This window comes from Lepidochelys olivacea (genome assembly GCF_965140295.1).
Source record: "Lepidochelys olivacea isolate rLepOli2 genome assembly, chromosome: 1".
Classification (NCBI taxonomy): Eukaryota; Metazoa; Chordata; order Testudines; family Cheloniidae; genus Lepidochelys; species Lepidochelys olivacea.
Genome location: NC_140411.1, coordinates 157,430,678 through 157,447,335, shown reverse-complemented (window position 1 = coordinate 157,447,335; position 16,658 = coordinate 157,430,678). Strand labels below are relative to the sequence as shown.

The 16,658-nt window shown below is 40.0% G+C and overlaps 1 protein-coding gene across 4 annotated transcripts in view; it reads right to left on the bottom strand.

The window, feature by feature from the left end:
• Positions 1-213: 213 nt before the first annotated feature.
• KDM6A (lysine demethylase 6A) overlaps positions 214-16,658 on the bottom strand; it is a 274,760-nt gene continuing 258,315 nt past the window's right edge. For 2 of the 4 annotated variants that reach the window (XM_084642142.1, XM_084642143.1), the window contains 5 exons: positions 14,560-14,747; positions 13,103-13,244; positions 4,084-4,210; positions 2,977-3,147; positions 217-954 (listed from right to left, as the gene is read on the bottom strand). In XM_084642142.1, the coding sequence (XP_084498268.1) occupies positions 925-954; positions 2,977-3,147; positions 4,084-4,210; positions 13,103-13,244; positions 14,560-14,747 (658 nt within the window). In that variant the 3' untranslated portion in view covers positions 217-924. Of the gene's footprint in view, positions 955-2,976; positions 3,148-4,083; positions 4,211-13,102; positions 13,245-14,559; positions 14,748-16,658 lie in introns of all 4 variants that reach the window. The other 2 variants (XM_084642140.1, XM_084642141.1) reach the window with 2 other exon arrangements.

Here is a 16,658-nt window from a genome sequence, read left to right as displayed (position 1 = left end):
TCAGAGTCCAAAAATGAACAAAACCTAGGCACTGTACATAAAATCTTTTTTAAAACTCAAACAATAGAAAAACTTTAAACATTAAACAATTTTAATAAAAGTTTCTGTACAATGCTAAGCAGTTTTATTTACATATAGAAAATGTAATAGGAGTAGTGTTTGAAATTACAGCACTCCTTAAAATTTCAATGGCAGGTAATCTGGAAAAAATAACAGCATTCCATTCACAAATATTTTCAAGCAATAAATATGTATTTATAAATAGTGTAAATTTACATCAAGATTAGAAACAAAAATCACAAATCTGAAGTTTATTCCTTAGTCTATGTGCAACCCATTTATCTTTGTGACTTGGCTGTTAATTTTTTTAAATTTTATTTTAGGAACCAAAAGTGTAACCATCATGGTTTCAAAACAAGACAGAAAAACATAAAAGCCGTAAAAAATTTATATCACCTAACTTTTCACATTAAAAAAAAATGTTGCCCAAAGAAAGACTTAAAATTTCTAACTACCTTACAAAGAAATGACCAGCTAAGCTAGTACTTTTTCCAAGGGAAATTCTGAAGGGGAAAAATGGATGAAACTAATTCATCAGCCCAGAAACAGAGAAATACAAAAGAGGTGGTCTTCAAGTCAGTAGTCTGTATAACGTTGCCAGTTTTGTCAGATATATACAAAACATGGAATTATTATTATTTTTTTTGAAGTACAGCTGGATGAGCTTTATTTATTTTGAGTTCTGGAATAGGAGGCAGTGCTCTCTCCTGTCCAGTTGGTTGACACTCCGCACTTGGAAGGTTGCATAGACACAGCTTTCAAGCCAGCAGCCTTACAGGATAGCTACAAAAAAAATCAGTGGTGCAGAACTGGGTCACTTCCTGAATATCAGAAAAGTTTTCATTTAATGTCCATGGAAAAATGTCAAGATGAGGAGGATGGCAATGGAGGAGCCTGGAAAGAAAAAATAAATTACTTTTTCTACAATGGGCAAAATGCAGTTATTCAATAAAGATCCGTGTAAACAATACGTATAAAGTTTAAGGAACATATTAACATCATTGGTTTTATATTTCAGGATTTTTTTTAAGATCACATTTGTGATTTTTTTTTTGCATATTCAAGTACAATTTGCATTTCATTTTATTAATATTTTACATTAATACTCTCTAGGCACAGGTACAATTATTTTAAATCATCCATCACAACAACTATCTAGATAAACATGCTAAAAATTAGACAACAGAACTCTTCCCCATACAAGCCTTCTGGCTCATCTCAGAAGAAGTCTCGGAGAACAGATATTTATAGACTTATCTGTAACAATCACTTCAGTATCTTAGTGCTTCACAAACAATGATTTTGGGTCTTTTACATGTGAACTGAAAGCCAACAATTTTGAGCTCTGTTAAATGAACGGAGGGAGTAAATTCCAGAGTAGAGGGTCCCGTACTGAGAATGCCCTGGATATTTAAATCATGATAGCTTGGCTAAAAGCTTACAACTTATCTCATAAGTCTAGTAAAGAGAAAAAACATTTATCCAAACCAACACTGAATTGCAGCTAGAAATTAATCAAAAGGCATAGTCATTTCTGGACTGCCATATTCTATTACAATACAACATCTCAGAACGCTCTATCCAACTACTGTCTACTTTCCTGTGAATGCAAGGTGCATCATGAATCAATTCAGCACCACTCTTCACTCTGATTATGAACAAGACATCTGACCTTGCCTGCAACACTGAAAACCATATGGAATGAATGGACAATCATGCGTTAGCACAGTTCAAACCAGCAGGCTACACCATACAGAACAAGCCTACAAATGAGCAAAGGTAATGGACACCAGGGTTTTTGCTTTATAACTCAGATGGAAAGGAGGCCCCAAACAGAATTGTTTGAGAGAATTCTCTTGCCAAGCGGAGAGAAAGCCAGGTTCTTTATTTCCTATTAGAAATGACGTCAGAGTTTCTCTTAAACATGGTGCTATTCTCTCAGCTTCACTATTTTTATTCTTCTTCTCACAATCCAGGGGCACACAGAGGTTTCTGGGGGTGCAGGGCAAAGTTTTAAACTGAGGCCTCCACCGTTCCAAAAAAATTACCATGGAAATGAAAAGTTTAACACAATGGGATGGGATGGGTTTAAGAAAGGGCCCAGGCCTGTGGGGTCACTGCCTCCCTGTGGAGATAACAGTGGGACTCCAACCTGCGTGCAGCCAGTGAGCCACTTCTCACTCCACCTCTCCCAGAGCTCTAGTCCGGCTGCCAGTGGGAGCAGTATCCCAGAACCTTCAACTCACTCCTACCTCCAGACTCTCAGCCTGGCAGGTTGCCTCAGGCCCAGTGCAATGATGCTAGTGGTGTCTGGATACAGGCCCAGTTGAGATGGGCAAGTCACCTCCAACAATAATCAATGGCAGGCACCACACTTCAGTGGCACTGCGACCCTGTGTGCCATGTCACAATGCCTTTCACTCAAATTTGGCCCAGTTGCTCCTCCATGATGATGAAGGGATGGCTGAGCCAAACCTGAATGGCGCTGAGACCCCATATGCCAGGTCGCAATGCCTGTCACTCAAATTTGGCACAGTTGCCCTGTGGTGATTTTGGAGGCCCTCTCAAATGGGGGTCCCAGGGCAAACTGCCCCCCCACCCAAGTTATGAATGGCCTAGTCTCTATATGATCCAGACATGATCTTCAGGTAGCCTCTATATTAGAATTTTAAGCCTCATCCTTGTAAATTTTAACAACTGTTTTTCTCCAGAAACTCATTTATACACTCTGTAGTAAATTATTGTACTTTTCCATGCATTTCTGTCCCTTCAATATTTTTTTCTGTAAAAACGGAAAATATAATTCCAGAAATCCATTTGAACCAGAAAATCCAAGGTATTCATATACAAATAGGTACCAACACAACATACAACAGCTTTACAAAGATAGTTTTTCACCCACTGAATATAACTTACTAATGTAAATTGGTCATAGGCTTGCATCATGTCCTCCATTTTGTACTGTTCTAGCACCACAAAATTTTCCAGATTCCCGCTTATCTTTCGCGCACAGTCTTGGCAATGTACAACATAGGTCTTTCGAGAATTGCTCTCACTGGTGACAAAAAGCAGATTAAAGACTTCCACCTGTGTAACAGGAAACAAATCAGAGTTGACGTCTGTTTTTTGGAAAGCTACAGAAAATAAGGCTTGGCTGGTTTGGGATTTATATTCTGACTGTGTGCACGTGCACATAGAAAAAAGACAAGATAGCGCAAGAAAAATTCACACTTCTGGGGTTCAGTCACAGAGGTAGGAACTCTTCCAACTCATGTCTACTTCTACTACTAGATTAAGATGTTTGAATGAAAGCACTAAAGAAAACGCAGGCGAATATTACCAAGCGAGTTTCATAATCTGAGAGTTATACTTGTAAGGTACATACTGTAAGCATTATACCCATTTTGCAGATGGGTAAAAAGAGAAATTAAGGCCAACATTTTCAAGTGCCCACTAATTTTCAGTGCCCCCCCTTTTTTGGCTTCTCAGCTTGGGACAAGAAGTGCTAAAATGATGCTTTTCATTTGGTCTTTAGCAAAATTGCTATTCTGTTCTGCAAAAACATATTATTAAATACTAGGGAGAATCAAAACACCTAGCAAGACAGGGATGTTCTATGAAGAGTGCACACCAAAGTTATCTCTCTCTTTGGGGCTATTTCTGACCAGTGAAATACAATAAAATAAAATTCTAAAAATGAAGCTCAGCGGATCACATTCAATACAGATGGGATGAGCCTTTTTTTAAGAATCCCAGATAATGGAAAAATATTGCATGAGTTACATGTCCATTGAAAAAGAGAGTTTAGCAAAATACAGCCCATATCTAAAAGATTAGATTGTAAGGTCTTAGGAGATGGCAACTGTGTCTTCTTACATAAATCTATTTACAGCAGCTAGCAGATAGTGGGTGCTACTGTAATGCAAATAAAGAAATACAAAATTAACAACAGCAGCAATAATAATGGAAGACATCCCAAAAATAGATCAATTTAAAATTGCAAAGTTCTTTACTTCTACTGACCTCACAAATGCTACAGTAATGGGCAGGCTCTTCCTTTGTTCGCCCATGCCAGACAATCTCTTTTCCTGCAGCAATTAGAGCTTCCCTCAATGTCTGACACTGCTTGAGAGTTCTCAACAGGCAATACCTATCACAGAAATCAAAAGTAAATAATTATACACAAACATTTCCCCTACATTTAGTTCAAAACTAAACTTTATCTGTTGATTTATTCAACATTAACCCCCACCACAGTCAGTATATTTCATTTTAATTGGAGCAAATGAAACTTCCTTAAACAGTGAAATACTGTGCTTTTTAGTGTACTGTAGTTATACAACTGTTTTAATCTAACATTATCAATAAGAAGTTTGTTTTATCCCAGTAAGTCAACCAAACAGCTTACATTTCGTATATGAAACTCAAAGCATTATGTTGCCGACCCAAGGTATCATTTTACACTAACACCCTCCTAAAAAGAAATAATTTCCTCAACACAACTGTCTTCCAGTGACCTAAAGTCCAGAAACTCGAATTTTGGTAGAAATTATTATAGATTAGGAGAAAAAAAATACCCGGACTAGTTTCAGAAAATATTTTCTGGAGATTTCTCTAGAAAAATATTAACTAAAAATGGAAGAAAATTTTGATATTGGTTTGCTTACTGCATTAAGGAAGAAAAGCTTAGTGTGCTCCCAAATGACTATTTACAATTGTTTGCAATATTTTTATGTAAATGACAAAAAACAGATTTGAATTTTAGCTCATCCTGTCAAGCAATATATCATTTTACTTTCCAATATTATGTGAACTACAAGTGTGTTCTCATAAGCGGGCCAAAATGGATCACCTGAGTTTTTTTAATTTCAAATGTGTGTGTCATTTACAATAATTTTCAGTTCTTAACTATCCTTTGCATTTGAGCAGTACTCTGATTTTCCTCTCCAAAGGGTCGCTACATACATTACAGACACACTGGAAAACATAAGGGGAAGAAAAAATTCTAGATGGAAAACTCAGTGGAAAAAAATTTTATTTCCCCTTCCCACCCCCCAAAACATTGTTCAAACACAGTGCTAGTTCCTTACTTTCTTTTCACTGTATAGTCTTCAATTGCTAATGTATGTTTTATACTAGTTTCTTTATGTTAGCAAAATTTTAGATACTACATTGAGACTTTATGTTCGCCCCCCACCCTGCAACACCTAAATCCAGGGACTTGTTAGTATTGTATTGCAAGAGCAACACACACTCAAACTTGCAAATAAGCCCATTCTACATTAGCAACTGACTCCACCTTCTGACATACTGAACTTTCAAAAGTTGAAAAAGCTAAAATGCAGGCTATTAAAAAAACGAAACATTTTTTGGCCTGTGAATATAAAAGTTCTCAATAACTTTGATAATGTATTTGAAGTCTAAATAACTTTTCATTGCTAACACGGAGAATTCTTTTTTTGAAGTGACAGATTTTATGCCACTATAAGAAATGTTTAATACAAATACAGTTTTAGCCCCTCATGTATGACACTTACACACATGCTTAATTTCAAGCACAAGTAATCCCCCACTGAAGTCAATGAAAGGGGTTATTCACGTAAGTAAATCTTATACTATGTGTACCTATCTTAAGTATTTGTAGGATCATGTCCTTAATTTTCAATATTTTGGTTTTTGACTATAGAAACTTAGTAAAATTCAAATAAGATACCCTGAATGTAGTGGCACTTTATAAATTTTAATCTAAAGTTGCTATAGCACATTCAAATTAAATTAGTGTTACAAAGTTTAAACCACATTTTTAAAAATTTTTTTTTTAGTATCAAGTGACTTAAATAACTTTATCCAATGGAAAAGAAAAGGTCTGAGATTATGTCAAACAAAAGCAGGAATGATTAAGTCAGAGAAGACAAGAGCTAACCACCTGAAAAAGTTTTGCTGCAGGAAATCAGGAAATTAATTTATATCAAAACCAAAAAAAAATTTTATGAAACATTTTAAAAATAGATACATCTCTGTAAGAAAGGTAAGAAATACACAGCACTTGTCCTTACTAATAAAATATGAGTACGGTGACCATATTCCCCTATGCTGAATAAAGGACACCTGATAAAATTATTTGTATTCAAGTGAGTTCAACGTCAATCAATCAGAACTATGCAGTATAAACATTCAAATTAACATCAAGTTGACTGAGTCCCTGTTAAAAAGAAATACTACGTAGTTGGATTCTTTTTATTTATCTTCTTATCTTTAAGGCTTTATGGTTCAGACGGGAAGAGGTCACACACACACACACTCTCTCCCATATACCTCGCTCACGGGGTGTGTGTGTGTGTGGGTCCGGCCAGCCCTCCACTCCCTCCTGGCGCTCTCTGCCCTCCATGCCTGGCTGGACTGCCAGGAAGAACGCCGTGTCTTCCCAAGGCAACATATTGGGGAGTGGGGGCACACAGGGTCACATGCTCCCCCACCAGATTTCTGCCAGGCTTCACATCAGAATGTGGCCAGCAGCAGCCTTTTGGCACTGTGCGGGAGGAAGGGAAGGGAGCTGCTTCCAGCCACAGGAGAGGAGTGGGAGGGAGTGATGATCTGGCCCATGTCTTTGCAGAGCTCATCTCTTCTACTCCCCCAACCCCTGCGGCTGGATGCAGCTTGTCCCTTCCTGCCTGCACAGTCGAAAGGCAGACACCTCCAGGCTGCCGCTGGCCATGGACATAACCCAGCCGCCTCCTGTCCCCTGGCTACAACACGGGCAGGAAGGGGTTAAGCCCTGACGATGCATTGTGCACCAGGGCCCAGGGAACCTGACCAGAGAGGTGGCTCAGCAGGGGAGGGGGCCTCGGGACAAAGCAGCCCTGAGCTCCCTGGGGGCAGGACCCAGGGTGCGGGGGTGAGGGTTGAAGAGGGTGCTAAGCCCCTGCCTGGGGGGTGCTGTGGAGCCTGCAGGGTTGGGGCATGAACAGGCTTGAAATGGCTTCCCCCACACCACTCCAGAGCTTAGCTAAGGGGTGGAGAGGCTTCCCCATGACAGCACCCTGCGAGGCTTTGGCACATGCAGGGCTCAGCTCCTGGAGTATCTTGGGCTTTCCTGGGGCCCCAGTCCAGCCTGAGGCAGTGGGGGAAGAAAGCTGTCGGGAAGCTGAGTGCTTGGAACAGCATGGGGAGCAGGGGATCCCACGTGTTGCAACTTGGCCCCGTCACCAGCCTTGCACACCCACCCCCATCATTGGCCACTGGACCCTTCACTAACCACTGGTGGGTGGGCTGCTGGCAAGCAGGGATCCGGCCAGCAGCAGGATCCACCAGTACTGATGGGGGGGAGGGGGGGGAGAGGAGTCAGAAAATACAGGATAACATGCCCATTTAAAAAAAAAAAAGTTGGGACACCTGCAGGAGGGCTTAAATATGGGAGTGTCCCTTTAAAAACAGTATGTCTGGTCACCCAAAATATGAGTCAACTGTCATTTAGCCCATCAGACGGCATTTACCAATATTTAAATCTAAACTGAGTAGCTTTGAGAGAATGCATATGAAATTTCAGTTATACAATTGCTCATTAAGAGCCACCATATTATATAATTATGCTACAAGCATATGAGTTTATTTAATTAATTTAGTTCTTGCACTGAATTGCCATTAAGAATAATGCAGACTTCTGGGTCATATGGGGCAGGGTCCATAATTTGCTGGCTGCAGAAAATCAAATACATTACATCTATGAAGGCTGTTGGTACATGCAATCCCTAATCAGCCCAGCTCTCTCCAACATACCATTGCAATCACACCTTTGAGATTAGCCAATTAAGTTTTTATCAGTTTGGGGTAATGATAGGAAGGCAGCAGGTGGAATTAGTCCAGCATCAGACATCTGAGGACTGGAAAGACACCTTTTAATTTTCTGTCTATTCTATTTGCTGGCTACCCTGTTTTTGTAACTGAAAGAGCACAATAAAGTAATTTATTAGTTTAATAATTTAGGAAAAAAGTCTGATATGCTACTTGCTTAAGAAGTATGCCTTGAATTAAAAAGAAATTAAAAAAAACAACTGTCAATATTTTGTGCTCCCATACGAATATTTAGATGGGTTCTTTGGGCAGGCCTAAAAGCCCTTCCCGCAATTGTTCTTCAGAGTCTCAGCTTTCATTGCCAAAAAGTTTTCTAGCTGTTACAGTTGTGAAGAAAGCATTCAAAACGAGCAGATGTTGCAGTGATATCTGCCTGAGCTTTTAGAGAGCCTGAAAACTGTGATGCCAATGATGATAGTTAACAATATTGACATTTTAAAGTATTTCATTGCTAATCAAAGCATATAAGAAAGAAGAGTAAGTATCATTATGAAAATCTACATCAGTGTTTCCCAACGTGTGTAATGTTGAAGGACTTGTTAAGGGGAGGGGGCAGTTGAAAGATGTACAAATTAACAACACACAGTGGGGCTGAAGGGATGCATGACTAATTTCACTTTCCTGAAGGCAGGCTCAGCTTTCAAAAATTTGGGAAACACTGCTCTAAGTAGTATACTTTATTAGGGTATGGGATAGGTTTGTGGTAAAAAAGGGTAGACCTTACAGTCTAGTACAGACATAGGGTGAACCCACTGTGAGGGGGATGTCAGCCTGATTTCTTCTGTGAGAAATGGTAGCGAGGTCTGCATCTGAACTTTTATATATTTGATGAAGTTTTCAAAACCTGGTTTTCATCTTGTCCATCCCCCCTTGATGCAGGGCTGTTCTCTATAAATATATCCCTCAGTAATTTGTCTACTCTGGTGTAAATATCCTGGGTAAATATGTGTATCATCTGAATCTGCTGATTTGGGCATATTCATTATTTCCTAAGTATCCTTTTACCCATGCTTTTATAATCAATATCCCTTCACTGCTTTCTAGTTACACAAACCCCATTTTCTTTATTTCATCCAAAATGACTTTTCCCCCTATAAAGCTGTTGAGTATTGCAATCATTTTAGAATTACTGTCTCCCTACTCATTCATTAATGTGTCCCCACTCTCTACTACTTCCTTTTTCTTTTGCCCCAATATATTTGTAAATGCCTTTCTTATTCCCTTTAGACACTTCTGCTATTATCATCAGGGGATTTTTTTGTTTGTTTTTTGGGAGATGGGGGTGTCTTTTCTCAGAGCAATCTTAACTTATTTGGAATATTTTTATTTGGTTCCCCAAACAATTTCAGCCCCACCTTCAGATCTTTGAACACTGCTTTTTTATAAGCTTCTAGTCCTTTTTCTTTTCTTTTATGTAAAAGGACAATGCTGGGTTGCACACTTATTGTGATGTCTTAAGATGCTCAAACTTTCTTTCAAATGCGTACATTTTAATTCTTTCCCTTGCACAATAGTCGCAAACATTTACAGGTATATGCATTCACATTTAGTTTTAAATAGTGCTCATTGTCACGTATGCCAGTGCCTCTATGTCACTGAAGAACTTTTTTGCTTATTTTTCAAATGAGAAGCACAAGTCACTTTTTTATTTCAGCAAAAACTCTTCCTCTACCCTGTTTCCTACCTATTTTGGTACTTAACTCCCAAAAGAGGGGACTGTTTTAGACTATCTAGATGCCTTGGATTTCCTTGACCTGTGTCCATTTGGATACAAATCGTCATTTGGCACAGAGCTGGCATCTGTTGCATTGATAAATAATCTCTTCCGATTATGAATAAAGATCAAGTGTTCATGCTGATATTCAATGAGCTATATTTGAAACCAATGGCTATAAAGTGTTGGTAATAGAACACAGAAGCCAGCAGGAGTGGACGTAGCTACTCTCAGGCGGCCCCATCCCTTTCCCCTTGAGCAGGTCCAGTGGATAGTTTTGGACAATGGTTCTTCTCTCCCAAGGGCACTCAAATGAGTTTTCAGAGAGTACCAGTTGGAACCCCTATTCTCTCTATATATGGGGCCGAAATGAGGGCTAGAGGAGAGATATGGACTGCAGTATGTTCTGTATGCTGACCACATCTTTCTGTCTCCATTTCAACTAACCTGATAAGTATGAACAAACACTTGTATCAGAGTCTAGCAAAAATTGTGGGCTGGGTGATGGCTCACTGGATGAGGCTTAATCCAGGTAAGACAGAAGAGATACTGGGTAGACTGGGGAAAACAACTGCAAAGTATGGCAAAAGATTATATCTGCCATCTGATTAAGGGGGTTCTTCATTTGTACATTTGCAGTTTAGGCATCTAATTAGATTCCCAGCGGCTGTTAGTCAAACAGAAAGCAATAGTTTAGACTTCCCTGGGTTTGCTGGAGAATCTCTGGGACTTCCCAAGGATGCTTACCGTGAGCTCTAGCATCTTAACTGAAAGGGTAAGGAGGTTGAATTTTTAATAAAGGCATCTTTATCCAAAAAGTTAGTCACTGAAGCTATACAGATGTTCACAACCCCCTAAAACACAGACTCTTAAACAGTCTGACTAAAAATCCCTTCCCCCTCAACTTCCAATCTTGGCATTTGTGCTGTCACCATTTTGTTCGTTCTCCAATCATCAGGGTGTGTTCCAGCCTAGACAGAACACAAACTTCTAATGTAAAAAAGAATCAGGAAAATACCCTGACTTTTTTCTTTTTTTTTTAAAATACATCCTTAAAGGGGAGGGGTGCGAGTGTAATATGCTCTCTGCTATAATTTTCTCTCTTGCAGGGTTAAACCCAGTTTTTTACAGGTCATCTTCAAGGTGATTTATAAGTCCCCTCAGCTTAAAAGGATGAGAGCTGCAGGGCATTCTTTGTGATGTGTCATTTACTCAAATTCATTCTCCTCTACCTTGCCCGGAGTGACCCAAAAGCTCACGAATATGTTGGCCCACAGAATATTATTCCTGGGGCAATTCTGTGCCACTGCACGTGCACAGAATTAACGTTCCCCGCAGTTTTTTTTGCTTCACTGCAGAAAAATGACTTTCTGATGGGGAAGCAAAGGGAAGCCACAAGAGCGCTTGTGTGCCCCTTCCGAGCAGCACAGGTATGTCATTTTGGGTGCCTGGAGCAGCCACTGGAGACGTAAATCACCACAGGGCACGATGCTGAGGACATCCCTGCCAGTGGTTCTTATCCTGTGCTGGGTCACCTACTAGTCCCAGCTGGGATGGGCAGTTTGGGACTTCCTCTTCCCCTGCGAGGAATGGCCAGGGCAGACCCACCCCCGGAAACCTCCTTTGGCTGCAGGAAGCTCCGCATCACCCCCTTACTTCCTGCCCCCATCACTCCGCAGTCATGGAGGGAGGGGTGACTGTGTGGGGAGCTGCTCCCCTGTCCACCCAACCCCAGTGCATCCGGATGGCCCCATACCCAGACACCCCTGCCAAGCCTCACCCCCAGCACCCAGAACCCCCCACCGAGGCCCCCGCACCTCAACCCTCATCCTGTCAAGCCTCACCCACTGCATCTGAGGCCCCTTTACACCCAACCCCCCCGTTGAGGCTCCTCCCAGACCCCCCCCCCCCGAGTCCCCTGCACTTGAACTCCCACCCCGAGAAGCCCCACCCCCAAGCTTGGACCACCCCAATGAGCTCCTGCACCCAGACCCCCACCTTAATGAGTCCCAACCAGCTGTACCCAGACCCTCACCTAAGCCCCACTCCCCCAGCACCAGATTCCCTCTCCCCGTACACCCAGAACACCCCTGCTGAGCCCCAATCACCTTCACTGGACCCCTATGCAGTCCCATTGTCCTGCGCCCAGACCCTCCACTGAGCCACCTGCACCCAGATAACCCCACACAGAACCCTCTCACCCCACACCTGGATCTCCCCACACTAAGGCCCTCCCTACTTGGATTCTGCTATTCTGAGCCTGCCTGCCCACACCTGGTACACTTGGCGTGGAGGGACAGGGCTCCGGGGTATTTCTGGGGCAGGCCTAGGCCTTGTGCTGTGTCAGGGTCTGGAGCAGCCTCACCACTGAGTCTTTGTCCTGGGTGATGGTGACGACGGCGATCTCCCAGCTCTGTGCAGCCAATGGCCTATGCTCCCCACTGCCATGCTTGAGCCTCCGCATTTATTTATTGACAAATAAAATTTGCAGAATTTTAAAATACCATGTGCAGAATTTTTACTTTCTTGGCGCAGAATTCCCTCAGGAGTAAAATATGCTGGAATACTCATCTGCTTTCTCAGGATTTCAGAGGGCGGAAGTGATGCCAGATGATTTATTTTTGTATGGCATGAAACATATGTTAAAGATGACCTTCCTTAGAAGTTTTTAAAGTCAGGCTTGACAAAGCCCTGGCTGGGATAGTTTAGTTCGTGTTGGTCCTGCTTTGAGCAGGGGGTTGGACTAGATGACCTCCTGAGGTCCCTTCCAACCCTGATATTCTATGATATTCTATGATTCTATGACTTGAACCTGGGAAACACACTTTTGAAAATGCTCAATTTTGAACCCAGAATGTTATCATCTCATTGACTTAATTTAATCAGCTGCAGGACTCTTCAAATGAAAGGGGGGAGGGGGAGGGAGAAGAGGCTTTCCAAACCCTGCCTCCTTGCTTGTCAAAAATATTTTCCCTGCCTCTCTCGGTGATAGGATATAAATCAGCTAAATGTGAGTACTGGAAACGAACAAGTAAATTTACTATTAAAATATTTAGTTTAACTTTAAAAATAATTAAACATGCTCACCCTGAGTCTGAAGTTTACTGCCAGCAGAAGGCTCAATCTTTCAACTTGTTGTCATATATAGGCAGACCCTTGTGCTCGTGCAGGGCCCCATCAGAGTAAACAGAGGTCTGTCTGCATACAAGTTGCAAGATTGAAACCTAAAATATTTTTGAAAAAACTCTGGAGCTCACAGTTAAGATAAAAATATCAGGAAATCTAGGCCTAAAAATTACACTGAATACCTAATTCACCACATCAAAACAGCATTCATTTAATGTAATGCTAAACACATAATGGATTTCACTAGAAAGATATTATTTATTCTGTAAATAAAAAAGATCACCCTCGTTTTTTCAAAATAAGAACAGTCAACTGTCGAAATGGATACACAAAAATTTAAAATACACTTACTTGATCATTTCAAAAAGCTTTGGATCTGAGACCTTTATATTTCGTGCCATGTTCCACGAAAGATGAATCATCGGCACTATTGACTTGACGCTCTGTAGTTTATTCCACTCGTACCGTTCCACTGCCAATTTATATTGACAGGCTAGAAGAAAAAGTTACAGAAACTTTCAGATAAGCCAATAAAGGATACAAGATGATCTCCTGGTCATCCTCAAAACCTGAATTTTGTAAGATTGGAGAAAACTACATACTGTATGCTACAGTGGTTGCCATTACAATTTTTACAGCTTTGAAAGTAAATTTTTACACAATAGTCCCTTATATTTAGAATATTGAGAGCATACACAATTCCACAACAACTTGAAAAAGCATTTTTAAATAAAGTAATGGTTTTTAAAACGGTTTTATTTTAAAAGTAAACAGAGACCACTTCTTTAAAAACGGGATTTTTAAATTTAAATTCTCAAATATTTAGGGTTAAAAACCTAATTTGCTAGTTTCTGCAGCTGCCTTTGTTCCATCCAATTCTATATTACAATTCTGTCATATATTTACAATACACAATTTCTAGACAGATTACACAATAGAGAGAGGTTTGTTGTGATAGATTAGGCATGTTAAATTTATGCTAAGCAACATAAGGAATGTCTTGTTGCACATGTGTTGCTGCTCAGGGAATGCCAGTCAATTCAAGTGATCTTGGAATGATACTGCTTATAGCACTAAACCAAAATAAAGTTTGTCGTGTGCATTACTAGTTAAGAAAAAAGCTATTTTTTGAGCTACGTACTGGTCCTCTTTTGTCTGCTGAGTTTCCTCCCATTCTCTGAGATTATCTTTCTATTTTTCTGCTTATACCAGTTTGAACCCTAATGACTTTACATAATTCTCTTGTAGCTGTGGGTTTGAAACATCTAGCCAAATGTTTTTATTTGTTTTAAACTGAAAGACTGTACTTAAAGCTAACATTCCTGGAGCTTTTTAAAAACTCAAGATTTTATACTGGTTTATAATTGCCTGTTATTATTAAAAATAGGAGAGCTCAATGGTCTTGAAAAAACTAACTGGATGGTCAGTCCTCCTCACCTGTGCAACCTCTTTCCTAGATGGATGAATAGGATGAGGAGAGGAGAAAGAAAGGAAGTGAAGTGCAAGGTAGAGTGAGTTCATCTAATCATTTCCTTTCTCTTTTTTCTCTTTATACAAAAGTTTATAGTCACGATTGTGGTGAGGCTTAGTCTAAATAAATCATGAAAGGACTGTGGTGCTTATGTTTTCAGTCTTCCTTCAGAGGAAAACATTTCAGGTTTTAACATTATACAGTTTGTGTTGAAACAGATACAATTTTTATCTAGTAAAATATGATAAATTAATACAAAAAGCCCAAGAGAGTTGGGATGCATGTGGTACAATATGAACAAATTATCTATGTCACCATATATATTATTTCACCATACCTGTAAGAGGGCCAACATTCCAAGCAATGTTGTTGCACCAGCCAATAGCCTGAACCCAATGAACAGTGCCAGCATTTATCCACACCAAATCCCCAGGTCTCTGAATAAACCTATAAACTGGGACATTGGCTTCATACAAGTCTTCCAGGTTAGGCCACCAAGAGCCCATTAGGAAATTCATATTATTTCTGCAACAATAGGAAAAAAAAGTCTTCCACATTTACCAATAGATAAATTAGGGGTCTATGCCTACTGACAAGATAAAGTTAAGTTAATCAGAATACTTGCATACAGCAATCACTATTACAAATGCTTCCAACTAGTGATTGATGACACAGGAAATGGTAAAAAATAAAAAAATAAACCCCCCCAACCCTAGTTTTCTTCTCTAGGTGGCTGATTTGAATCCAGTGGATGGTCATTATGTCCTGAATCTGTAGGTAGCAATTGGCTGCATGTGTGAAATGAGCTGATGGACTCCATTTATTGTCCAGGTTTTTGTCTACAATATTTTTTCTTAACATTTCCCAGTATTGCTATCACTAATACAACTCCACTGGTAGTCGCAATCAACATAATATTAGTGTAGAATGACTACAGGCATTTTAACCACTGTCACCCGCTCAGAGCAGGTCTGCACAACATGGTGTTCAAAATGCCAGTGGTTGCTGCTGCCTTTTCTACTCCAGCACTCCAATATTGCTACCACAATTGGATGGTAGCAATGGTGGGAAATTTTAGGAAAGAAGTCTAGATTAGACAAGGCATAGTGACTAGTGAACACATCTTCAACATCACCACCACCGCTAGCTCTCTTCTGAACAGTCTCAGTAAAGAGGCCAAGGTATTAGTTGCTATGGTGATTGAATTAATTCTCCAACCCACCAATTCAACAGTACAACCTATATGCTAACTAATATATAATAATTGTACTGTTAATTATAAATTGCAGTCAGATCAGCTGAAGAGTTCTGGCTCATACAAATTTCTTCCAGTGAACAAATACATATGATCTACTAGTCATCAATAATTCAATCACTAACTGCTTTTCCTTTTACCCTCCTCCACATCTTACTTGAAATTGTTCATGAAGCGTGTCTTTTGACCTTTTCTTCATATATTTTAAATGCAAGGGCTGATCTGATCTGGGCATGTCCCTTTTATCTGTCCTCTTTCATCCCTTGGGTCTGTCAGGCTGCTCTTAAGCCTGACGCCACGTTATTTGTGAGATGGTAGCACCCAGTCCTGCACTGCATTATGTTCAGTGATTCAGGCTCTCTCAAATTCTTTGAACTACTTTACTTTTAGCCTTTCACCTTTGATTTACTCTGCTGCTCTCTAGCAGTTTCAGAATGGTCGGACTCTAGTTCCAAGCTGTTTGTCTTGTTGGTGACATTTTTTCTTTAAAATATTTTTGTTGTTGTCATAGTGGCTCAGTTTTGTGCAGTCTTTGAAAAGAATGTATCACTATCATACAATCAAATAATGAACACATACGAAAACCAAATGCAGTTTAAAAGTTTGCTAATCTACAGAATTAACACAACATGGATTTATTTTCATTGCTGATTGTGAGACACTATGGCCATTTAAAAAAAACTGCAAAACCACTTGCATGTACACAAAATACACTTGAGTAACAAGTAATACACTTGAGTAATGATGGGCTTTGTAAGGTGGAAATTGGATTGAGGTCTTAAAATACATTTGGGAGTAGTAACTTTTGAGCCCTCCTGATATGGTCTGAATCTGAACCTTTGACTTACATGTCAAAGTCTCCATATCCATTACAAACCCCCCCCCCCCACCCCATGTCATCTATGCTCCCTCCTCCACCACCTTTATTTTTTCTTTTTAGAAGTTTTGAAATAAATCTAAGTCAACTGCTGATTGTTGTGGGCAAACTATCCCGAGGCAACTGAGATAATCATAAAGTTGGCTGTTTTTTGCATATTGCAATCTATTTAGTTAAAATGGTGAAAAAGTATAAAGGAAAAATCTAGATCTTAACAGACTTTTCTGATTCATCAGAAGCTACAAAATATCACCTCCACCTCCCCACTGATAGCATGTGTGAGGTGTTTCTGCATCTGACAGGT